Source organism: Talpa occidentalis, unplaced genomic scaffold, assembly GCF_014898055.3.
Source record: "Talpa occidentalis isolate TD23 unplaced genomic scaffold, MPIMG_talOcc4v2.1 talOcc4.13, whole genome shotgun sequence".
Taxonomy (NCBI): Eukaryota; Metazoa; Chordata; class Mammalia; order Eulipotyphla; family Talpidae; genus Talpa; species Talpa occidentalis.
In genome coordinates this window covers 11,316,422-11,328,177 of record NW_023601322.1, presented here as the reverse complement: position 1 = coordinate 11,328,177, position 11,756 = coordinate 11,316,422, and the positions used below count along the sequence as shown (strand labels likewise).

Genomic DNA, 11,756 nt, shown 5'->3' with positions numbered 1-11,756 from the left:
AGGTGTACAATAAACTATTGTTAGCTCTGTTCACAGAGAATATCCTTCCTGCTTAGTCCTCCTGCTCACCACACAGATGGGCACAGGGACCTGTGACCACCGCGTGGGGGGAAGGGATCACTGGCGGTGGTGATGGCAGGGGTCTTGGTGGTGACAGGGGTCTGCTGCAGGAAGGAAAGGAATGGGGGGGTATATGGGCTGGGACCCAGAGGAGGGCCGTGGGGGGTGTGGAGTATATGTGTTGGGGGGGGGTCACAGAACCAGAAGTCCCTCGCTCTTCCATGCCAAATCCCTCCAGCAAAGGCCAACCCAAAGCACCTGTCCACCCCTGTGCCAGAGATCAGGGTAAACGCTCCCTTTTGCAGGACTGGAAAGCAGCAAACAGGGGAGGCAGCCGGTGAGGCTGGGGCAAGAAGTTCCCTCAATTGTCATGTCGCCAAGGCGTGGAGGATCCAGGATCTGAATTAATCTAATGCCGGAGGCGAACAGGACGAGGAGGGAAAGAGACAGGGCGAAGGAACACAGCCTTTGCACCCCCCGGCGGGGAGACGGATGATTTTCCCGGCCAGTTATCCCAGAACTCGGGCTCGCTATAGGGAGACGTCAGAGCGCCCGGGTCCCCGGTGCAAAAGCCCCCCAGCCCCCCCGCCGGGGCTCCCATATAAAGTCGGGGCCCGAGGAGGCTGCGGCAGCGGCGCGCGCGGCGGCGGCGAAGCTCCTGCGCGGTCGGGTCCCGGCGGCTCCCCGGGCAGAGCGCACTCCCCGCCCGGCTCCCGCCCGGACCATGCGCGGCCGCGCGCTCCGGCTGGTGCTGCTGGCGCTGGTGCTCGGCCAGGCGCCGCGGGGCCCCGCCGCCCCGGTGCCGGGGAACGGAGGGACCGTGCTGGCCAAGATGTACCCGCGCGGCAACCACTGGGCGGTGGGTGAGTGTCCGGCGCGCCCGGGGCGCGCGGCTTCCCGGACCCCCGCGTCTCCGCGGTCCGGCCCGGGGCGCTGGGATGGCTCCAGCCCTGCCGCCCGGACCACCCGGTGCCCCGAAAACTCCGCCCCGCGCTTCCCGGTCCCGGGAGCCGTCGCCCCCTCGGGGGTTTGGGGGGACTGGCCCCTCAGCTCGCCCCGGTTCCCGTCACTCTCGCCCCGGGGCGCCCGCCCGGCCCCCGGAGGAGCGCCCCGCTCCCTCCCCGCGCGCGCTCTTTTCCTGCCCCGAGTCAACCCGTGCGGCCCGGTTCTCTCCCGGGACAACTTTGGGGAGCCGGGGTGGTCCCGAGCGCGCCTCGGCCCCTGGCCCCGCCCGGAGGCCTTCGCGCCAACCCCAGCGCGCCCGGGCTGAGCCGCTGCGCCCCGGAAAGCCACAGGTGTGGGGCCCCGCGGGGCTCCCGCGCTGGGCTCTGCGGCGCGCCCGGCGGGGCTCGGTGCTTCTCTCGCCTTGGCGGCGGCCTCCTTTCCTGCCCGCCGCCCGCCGCCTCTCTTCCCACGCGGCCGGACGCTCGGGAACCTCGCCTGCTCCCCAAGCCGTCCCGCGGCTCCCCACGCCCCTGGGCGCCCGCTCTTCCTCCCCCTCCCCAGCCCGACCTCGCCCCTCCCGCAGCTCCTCTTCGCGCCCCGCGGCCGACGCGCGCCCTCCCCGGGCAGGGGCTTGGGGGCGCGACTCTCCGGGAGCGGCGCGTTGGGGAGGCCCCCGCGGGGTGCGGGGAGACCCAGCAAGCCACGCAGGGGGCCGCCCCGCCGCCTCGCGCTCCCCCAGCGTCACCCGGGAGCTCCGGCTGTGCCAAGCTCAGCCGCTGGCAAATGCGGAGCGCCCGACTTCCTCGCGCCCAGCCCTCCCGCTGCACGCGGCTAGATCGGTAAAGAGATTTAAGGGGGTGTGTGTGTGTGTGTGTGTGTGTGTGTGTGTGTGTGTGTGTGTGTGTGTGTGTGTGTGTGTGTGTGTGTGTGTGTGTGTGTCCTTAGACGTGATGGGGCTCAGACAGGAACCGTCACATCTTCAGCTCCGTGTGTTGTGCTTTTCTCAGAGAATCCAGGACCCAGGGGTGTTACTGAAAAAAAAAAAATTGTCAGGTCTTGGCAGCACCTGGGATGAAAGTATTTGTATTTGTGATCTCTGAGGGGGCTACAGAGGGAGAGGTTGGATGGTAAAGATGAAACAGCCTCTTCCCCACCCCATCACCCCCACTTCCTTCACTTTATTTTTTTGTGGGACCCTCGCAGGTGGCAGGGATCGAACTGGCGCTGCAGAGGCTGCGAGCAGCCTCTCAACCCAGCACTCAACCACTGAGCCACCAGCGGAGGCCCAGCTTCCCTCACTTTAAAAGAGAAAGCTAGAGTGGAGGCTTCCTAGGGCTTCTGGGAGCTCAGAGCAAGTGGCCATTGTCCCATCCAGCCACCAGCCAGTGGCCCCGGAGGATGGAGCAGGACTCCAGATTTCCAGCCTATCACCTCGGGCCCATTTTTGTACTCAAAAGGTTTAGTACAAAACCAGTTGCAGGCCAAGGGGGAGACAAGAGCAGTAGCTGGGAGTGATGCAAGCCAACCCTGGCTGCTGTGTCCCCAGCACCTCTGTCCCAGATGTTTAGAGCGTCCACATACAGTCACTCCTCCCCGAGTGTTTGGGCATTCCTAACCCCTGAGGACACTGATCAGCCTCGAATGTTCTCACTTCCCTCCTGTTCTCAACCACACTCTTGTTCCTTTTCTTCTCTTGGCTGACTGGGCAGTTGATGAAGAACAGGGGACAGAGGGAGGTGAGGTCGAAAACCACATTGGATCTGAGAGAATGTTGTAGTTGTGAAAAAGTGTGCTTTGGGTACAGGCCCTCTGTTGGAATGTGAACCTTCGCAAGCTTGAAAGGTGGTGTTAGATTTTAAATTTGACTTTCCACTATTGGAAGTAAATGGCTGTCCTCCCAACTACGGAAGCCATACAGTCTAGTTTTCATTAGACGAAACTAAAACTACCTGTTGGTGTCCATGAGGGAGTAGTCAGCACTCATCTGCAGGTTTGTTAAGTGGTTTCACCCACTGGATGAAGCTGGTGCAAATGTTTGGTTTGTGCCATGAAAATACATCAACACCGGCCATAACACAAGCCTAAGAAATGCGGGCGCTGTGAGGAGAACCTGCAGACATCAACTCTGAATTAGCTAGTGCTCAGGTCAGAAAGGGTTTCTGTTTCGTGCTTCTCCAGAAACTGAAACACAGTTTAAATATCACTCCAGAAAAACTAGTTCTTAGAAGTAGTCACCACTTTATGTCTTTATGTCTTTCCTCAGTTACAGTAATTTTCAAGTTTTCAGCTCAAGGATATGCAGTTTTTTCAAACCTGCCAGTTTTAGTGGGATTTTGAAGTTGTTAAAAAGGACAAAAGCTTTCTTCCCTCTGGGCAAGGTTTTATTTTTTTTTCAAGTGCTTGCTTTTGTCTATGCTGAGCTCTCCATGCTTAGGACATGGTCACATAATAAGTGATGATGGGAGAAGAGGTGCAAGTGGGCATAGTAGCCACGTTGCCATGGAGATAGGTATTTCGTTGACAGTAGCCAATGGCAAAGTGAAATAGGACTTAGGGTAACTGAGCTTCCCTGGGATGCCAGAGATGGCCCACTTTCTTTAATACCAGTCTGTGGATCTGGGGGTGGAAATCTGAACACTACCCACCCACCCACTAGGCAAATACTGAAATTCAGTACAATGTCATAAGGATCTGTGTTAAATCATGGCATAAAGGACTACTTTACCTTCCCACTTCAGGAAAAAAAAAATCACAAAAGTATTCAGGCATGAGAAAAATGAAGTTATTTATAAAAAAATCCTAATTGCTCCCCCCCACCCCCCACCCCCGTTTCTTTCTCACAACCCCTTTCTCATTCCCAGCGTCCTAACCAGATGGTGGCCAATTAAGGAGGGCAAAAGTGACTGAGGTCATTGTAGGGAGCATCAGATTCTAATCCTGCTTTCCCATCATCATGATTCAATTTCCTCCATATGAATACAGCCAAATGCTTCGCGTCTTCCTGGGAAGCTGTGCAACCTAATCAGTCTTATGGCTAAATGCAAGGTTATTTAGTGGATATCCGGGCACCGAGTTGACCAGGCAGATAAGTGGGGAGTCCCATCACTCAGGATTCAAACCTTAGTTGGTTCAGAGGCCTCAATAGAGTCTTGATAGTTGAAGCGTCATGTCATAAGTGACTTGCAAGTGCTCACAGCAAGGCGGTAAGACCTCGTTTTTACTCTCCCCAATACTCACAGGCCTCATTTTTCTAGGTCACATAATGTGTCATGATATACTGACACATGATCTATCTTTATTTATATATTAGAGAGCCTTTTGTAGTCTTTACTGCTCCTTATTTCCAGAACCAGAATGATTTCTGACTGTCCTATTGTCCTAGGATGATGAGACTCGTCAAAGCAGTGCAACATTGTAGAGTCTGGACAATGAGCTGATGTTAATCCTAGAATCTTTGCTCACATGTCTGTGACCTTTGGCAAATCTCATTTTCATCAAACTGGTTACAGTGCAGATCAAATGAAATAATCCACATCTAAACAAACTATAGACTATACATTACAATACACATCCAGTAATAAAGTCACAATGAGGGAAAGAGCTGCTGGGATGGGGCTGTTTTAAGTGACAAAAGGCCCATCAACTATTATTCCCTATTATTTGTACAAGTATTTAACATTTGACTTCAATACTTATAATGTCAGTCAACGTTAGAATCACAAAGAGCTCTTCCCTGGTGAGCTTTAAATCAAAAGCACCATGGTTTTATTTATATGAGAAACACGAAAGTGCTAAAAGATCCGTGACAGATGTGGGAGAAATCAGCTAAAGAAAATAAATACGATCATGTGAATAGACTAACTCACTGCTGTGAATGTGGACTTTGAATTCTCATGCCAGAACAATCCCCACTTAGACACATGAATGTCCTTCACTTTAGTCAAGGCTTCCTGCATTGCAGCTTTTGCTTACAAGTGCAGGTGTTACAGGTGGTAGGTGTTACAGGTGGCAAGTGTTACAGGTGGCAGGTGTTACAGGTGGCAAGTGTTACAGGTGGCAGGTGTTACAGGTGGCAGGGCCACCTCCTGGAGCCATCTAGAGACTTCCCATGATGCTTTTCGACATCCAAGAGATTGTTCTGCACTTTTGTGGCTGAGAAATGTTGGTCAGAACTTGTTTTCAACTAAATGCTAACCAAACTGTAGTTTCTAGGTGACATTTCCTTGACTTGATCACAACTAAAACTCTGAGAAAGTTTAAATAATAATTTCCTTTGATACATTTGTATTACCTTAAGAAGAAAGAGAGGAAAGCAGTACTTCTTTTTTAATCACACAAAGAAAGCATCATCACTTTTCTGTTCAGTAGCAATTCACAATTGACTGGGGAGGTTAACTCCACCATTCAGTTGGGAATAGAATTCAGTGCACACAGAATTGGTGATAGAATTTTAGATAAGGAAGATTCGTTTGATTTCATCTAGTACAACCGTTCTTTTTATAGTTGATAAAAGTGAAGACTAGGGATGATAAATGTCTTGGCAGAGGTCCCCTGGCTAGTTAATTGAGGTGCTTCCACTCCTGAGTCACATTCTTAATTTCCTCCAACTCATTGCACATTTTAACCAGGGAGTAAAATCTAACAGTATGTATCAACTAGCTCCTAATAATAAAATGCTAAATATTCTGCATTTAAGAGCAAATAGCATAAACATAATGGGTGTCCTTTTTCATTTCTCAGTCATTCATTCCCCTGATTTAAATCTGAGTCACTCTGTTTTCTTTCTTTTTTTTTTTTATAGGGCACTTAATGGGGAAAAAGAGCACAGGAGAGTCCTCATATATTTATGAGGGAGGGAATCTGAAGCAGCAGCCACATGAGTACGTGAGCTGGGAAGAAGCCACAAGAAATTTGCTCCACTTCTTGGAAGCCAAGGGAACCAGAAGCCATCGGTCACTTCACTGGGAACCCCTGGGCAGTCACCAGACTACTTGGGATTCAGAGGATAACAGGACCGTCAAAGATGTGAGTTCAAAACACAAAGGTATAAGAACAGACTGGAGGAGCTGGGGATGGAGGTGTTTGGGGAGAGTTGGAATGAGGGGCCATTTGAGCAGAAAGAATAAAATTGTCTTGGATGTGAGCTTTCGCCCCTCTGCATTAGGCTGACACTAACACACTCAGAAAATGACTAGACAGTTCCCATGCTGCCCTTTCTTTGGACATAAAACATTGTTCTTCCTCTCAGCATATCCAAAGGTTGCAAACTCCACTCTAGGAATATTGAGAATTGTATTAGCAATTGTGCATTGATGGCATTTTTAAAATCTACCGGAATATTTTGATAGTGAGGCCATAGATTATTTGAGCGAAGCTTGTGGGTCTACAGATGTTTCTTTCAGATATTTTTAGAGGAGAGAATTCTTGTTTGCCACCCGTCACGCAAAACATCTTAAGTTTGTTCCAAGATTACCTAGTTCAGCTCGCATCCAAATATTACAAAACTTGGCAAACACACCGAGTCAACTGGTGCATGCCTGTGTGTAATTCTGTAGAGGACAGGGAAGAGAGTCCTACCAAATGGCATCATTTGGCTACAGGAAGTAGGAGAGAATAAACCTTCGAAGAAGAAAGCAAGGGAACTGAAAACGAAGTGATTCTCATTAACTTCTACTTCCATGAAATTTATGAAAAAAGGTAAAAAAAATAATTAGGGCACTGTAATCATCATAATAACTAGTTTTACTGAGTTTCTACTGTGAGTACTAGCTGAAGAGATTTACCTTCATTTTTCTCAGTTAATGCCCATAGTTGTCTTAGGAGGAAGATTCTAATATTCTCTCCATTTTAGAGGTGAGCAAGCAGATGTAGCCAGGGCAGGATCCTGGGACCTTGGGCAGTCTCCTGCTATTGGGGACATCATTTGGGGTAGGGACATCCTCATTGATCTGAAATATGAAGGATGCAGGACAAGTAGCAGCCTTGCTTCTGGCTGTTTCCAATAGTAAATGCAATGTTCTCCACTCTCAGAGCTGGGGCTCCCTCATCCCTCTCTCATGGCAGTTCCTCTGGGCGATGACCCTGCTCACAGAGGCCTGGTGGGCTTTTGCCACACTCTGAGGGACACTTTCGGTCTCACTGCCCTTTGTTCTTCTGTGCATTCTCTGTGCTAAATGCAGATTAAAAGTTCATGTTATATTCAGCATCTAGACTCTGGTTACCTTTATTCAGAAAAGGAAATCTGGGTTAAATGAAGTAGTACAGAATTAAGTATGGATTTTGTACAATACCCAGGCAGAGTCTCTTGTCCATACCTGTATCACAGGTGTTGTGTGACCAGCTCCCTTCTTTGTGGGTGGATGACACAGCCCTGAGGGGATCTTTGAGTGTGCGATTATTTTCTCAGCTGCTGGCTGGCCAGGTCTTTTCTTGGCTAAGTGCTTTGCTGGACTTTTTGTGGGTAGATGTTCAACAGCAGAATCTTCTCATTGAAAAATAATGGTCTCTATCTCAAACCCTCCAAAACAATTTTACAAACATCGAAATGCACTTAACCTCATATCTCATTCATAACCCCCCAACCATGTGGTTTAACCTATAAAACCTCATTTTTAAAAGTCTCCACTTTGAACTCCTTTATTCCCTCTAACCTGGCTTTTGGAATGTTTTTGAAAAATTCAACTCCTTCCTCAAGGATTGAAAATTTTCCAACATGTTCAGAGGAGTATTTTGTAAACTTCTAAGGCAGTTACAAAGGAATAGCTCCTCAAGTTTCTGGGAGGCAAGAGGATAGGACGGCTTCAAAGGGATGGCTTCAAAAGAATACGATATTAACAGTATTCTGTGGCAGCTGAAAAAATCATCTTTGTAGAATCAGATCTTGCTTTTCTGCTAGATGTATTTATGCTTTGTTCTTTCTTTTACAAGTTTAGAAAGCTCATCCCATTTCTTTCCTCAAGCTAAATAATTAACGATCACACACATCAGCCCTGTTCTTTTGAATATATTTCCCAGTCATATAAAAAGTCAATCTTAGCTTAGTCTTTGCATAGTCCCACACAATCAATCATTCCTCTTGCTCTGGAAATTCCGCCTTGAATAGAAAACATCTTACAATTCTCTTATTCAAGAAGAGGGTGTACGAGGAGAAGAGTTTTATTAGAAATCCAGATCTCTCTGAGTGCTGGAAAGATGTTTAATAACTTAGCCGAGCTTTGCTAGAATTAGCCGCGGGAATTATCAGAGGCTGAGGACTTTTCTTAAAATTGAAACTATCCCCTATGCGCTCCTCTCCCATTTCAGTAATAAAACATCAAGTCCTGTTGTCATCCCTCCCAGAGCTGTAGCTAGAAACTCAGCTTCTTCCTAATTTTAATGACAAAGATATTTACTTAATTCAGAAAAGATTTGTGTGGATGCGCACTGAATCAAAACTGTTCTATCAGGGCAAACAAGGTCCAGACCTTAATTAGCAATTATGGCCAGTAACTGTCAAGGCTAATCTTTCTTTGAACTGGCGCCTTCTCACCCAAAACAAACAGACAAACAAACAAACGAAAAACCTAATGACCTTTAGTCCCTGGTTTCTATAGCACAGCCATGCTCAGCTCAGCCCTGGGGCCTAATCCATAATCTTGGGTATAGTTATAGATTGTTTTGAGTTTTGGTGAAGGTTGACGCTGGCCTTTGGGTGCCATTTGCAATTGGACCCAGTCTATTTCTTCTATTCCTTATACCCATAGGATTTTTCCCCTTCTCTTATTTGGTGGACATGAACGAGACATCTGGAGCACCATAGAGGGTGTTATGGAAAGGAAAGAAATGTGCAAACTTGTTCTCATTTCTAAGGGACTATCTCACCAGAGAATAGAAAGGTTTGATTCTTAATATTTTAAATGTTCCAAAGGAAGCTCCAAATATAGAAAAAGTTGACTCAAGAATAGCTCAAGAATCCTCTGATAAACCAGACAGTTTCTAGGAAGGAGCTGAATGAAGCAGGTTAAACTTCAAACACAGCTTCTCCACCCCCATTAAGACCCCTCTCTTGCTTCCCAGTCCTTGACCTTACCTGGGATACACACTCTTCTTTCCATTGTAGCTTTACTTCCATTCCTCTGAGTTAAACTCATATTCAACCGTTTGAGCCAATGAGGGCACATGGATGGCTCCTTTCCTGCATCCTCAGCATGCCCCTTTCCCAACTGTGGGCCAGTGGCTTTACTGTAGGGTGGAGAGCAGTGTCTTTGCACAGACTGGCGATCTCCTGGAAGAAGCCAAAGCTAATTGGTCTGTGTGGGACTTGAACCTACCCCCTACCCCACTCTGGCCTCATTAGCACCTGGTCAAAGCAGTTGAGCCACAGAGCAGGTAATAACCAGTCTGAGCATATCAGCAATTCCCTTATTAAAAACAAATGGTTGGTCTGGACATTGGGGGATCTGAATTGCCAGAGAATCTTGGAAAGAGTAATAAGCTCTGGTCTGGATGAAAAGTGTTTTTTCATCTCAGCTGGTAAAGGGTGCTATAAAAGAGAACAAAGAAATATTTTAAAATTACCACAGCTCATTCTTTCTTCCGTCTTAGTTAATTTGAACAGAAGCCATGATTAGCAAACCACAATAAATTTAGAATTGGCAGAAACCCAAATTAAGTCCTCTCCCCAAGTTGCCCACATTACTACACTCACAGTCGTGGGCTTATAATGCATAATTGTATAATCACAAACAAGCCTTATTTGTGTCATGAGGCATGGCCAGAGCAGGCAAGTATAAGAATTAAAATTCCACATTTCCTAATTGTCCCCATACCCAGCTGCCACTTTAGTAACAAATTCTTAGGGATAATACATTTCATTTTCAGTATAGATCCAGATATACCTAAGGGGTCACATCAGGGTACAAGTTAAGTTCCTATAACAAAAAGACCCCAAAATGATGTGGCTCAAAAAAAAGCAGAGGAAGTTCATTTTGCTCTGAAGGGGCAGCAGTGCTTCTCAAATAATCATATGCCCAGAATCATCTGGAAAATGTGTGAAAGCTCAGATCACTGTGTCCTGCCCCAAAGGCCTGGAGGAGAGGTAGGAAGTTGCTTTTCCAAGAAGCTCTCACGTGAAGCAGGTGCTTTGTTGGGATTGGGGCTGGATTCTAGTTTAGCCTTTGGCATCATTAACTTTGTTTACCTCTTTCTAAACACTTTTTAAGTTGGTGGACTCTCCTCCAGGCTCTCCATCTGAAGCAAGGAAGCCCCAGTTGAACTGACAATGGCTGCCTCTCTCGAAGAAGCAAAATAAAACCCCTAAGAGACTGCATTCTACAGGCATCGATTCCACTGGACCGCCACCAAGATTTCCTTTGTGCAAAATACTTAACTATTCTTGTATCTTTCAACCTTGACTAAATTTATGATTTTCAAGCAATGTCTTCTGGTTCGAACTTGTTTGCTGTGAATACTTGTCCAAAAAGTCTTCCAATTCAATGCTTTTTACAGCTAGGCTATTTGTCAATTCGATTTCCATCCCCGAACTGTGACCAATCACAATAAAAGCTTAAATGCATTGTCCAAAGGCAGGTAGTTCTCTTATTGCGATACCAAATGGAGGACAAATAGCAGAGGTTAACAGCTGCATGATCGTTGTGCTCATTGAAGAAGGCAGGCTGAGTTCTTAGCTGTCCCTTCTGAAGGCCACTTACTGAATCCTTATACCGACTTACAGCCTTTCGAGTGGCTACTCCCAGGAGCTGGCGCACCCTTATCATTGCCAGCAGGTGAGCTAGGCTGATGGCAGAGGCTGGTCTTATTCATCACTTTATAATTCCCATTTCTTTAGTCTTGAATTTGACCAGGTATTTTGCCGATAGTATTGACCTTCTCCTCATAACAGTTTTATAAAGCTGAGAATGCTCATTCTCATTTAATAGATGAGGAGATAGAAGGTTAGAGGAGGCTGGGGAATCTGCCCAAAGTCACGTGGTAGATGGAAATGGGATTCAAACATCAAAAGTCTGGCCTCCCTGGTGGCACAGGGGTTAAAGACAGCACTAGCAAGCTATCGCCAGCATCTGCAGCAGGAGTTCCATCCCCCGCTGGCCAGGGAGCTACCCACATGGCACAGCAGACCTCTCCTGCCTCACCCGCTGCTCCCCTCAGCAGTGTACTTCAGTCAATCTGCCTGTTCTGCTCCCCACTCTGTCTCCGGTGAATCCTCTCACCCTGCCCCCCATACCTCTGGCTTACAACCCAGTTCTTGTATACATAAATAAATAAATCTTAAAAAAAAAAACAAACATCAAAAGTCACCAGATTGTCTGTCGCATTCCCTCATTTTAATCTCCCTTTCAGTACACTGAAGCCTGGCAACTTGCTCTGTTTCTTCGAAATTTCATTGCCAGTCTGGGAGAAGTAGGTCGGGAGAAGTAGTCTGCACCACCAGATTTCCTCAGCTCCCCGCACAAGCAAGAGACGAGTTCAAGAGATTCCCTTACACTTTCAGAGAACATGGTCTGGTGATTCGTAACACTCACCAGTTCCATTTTTATCATGACATTCACACATTAACAGATTTTTAAAGTTTCTTGCCATATGTTTAGATTTCCTTCATTTATGGAAATCACATTTGAACAGTAAAGAGATTTATCTTGCTCTTGTTTTGATTGTCAGAGGATCATGTAAGATGTCATGCATTCTCTTTAATTTCTTTTAAAGTCATGTTGGTTCACACCAAGCCAAGGGGAAACATATGAGATATGTCCTCC

The 11,756-nt window shown here is 47.3% G+C and overlaps 1 protein-coding gene across 1 annotated transcript; it reads left to right on the top strand.

Moving 5' to 3' along the window:
• The first annotated feature begins 784 nt into the window (after positions 1–784).
• On the top strand, positions 785–11,246 carry GRP (gastrin releasing peptide). Its single transcript, XM_037509703.2, is given in 4 exon segments — positions 785–923; positions 5,807–6,030; positions 10,206–10,213; positions 10,215–11,246. Coding segments are annotated over 4 exon segments (414 nt in total). The 3' UTR covers positions 10,258–11,246.
• Positions 11,247–11,756: the final 510 nt, after the last annotated feature.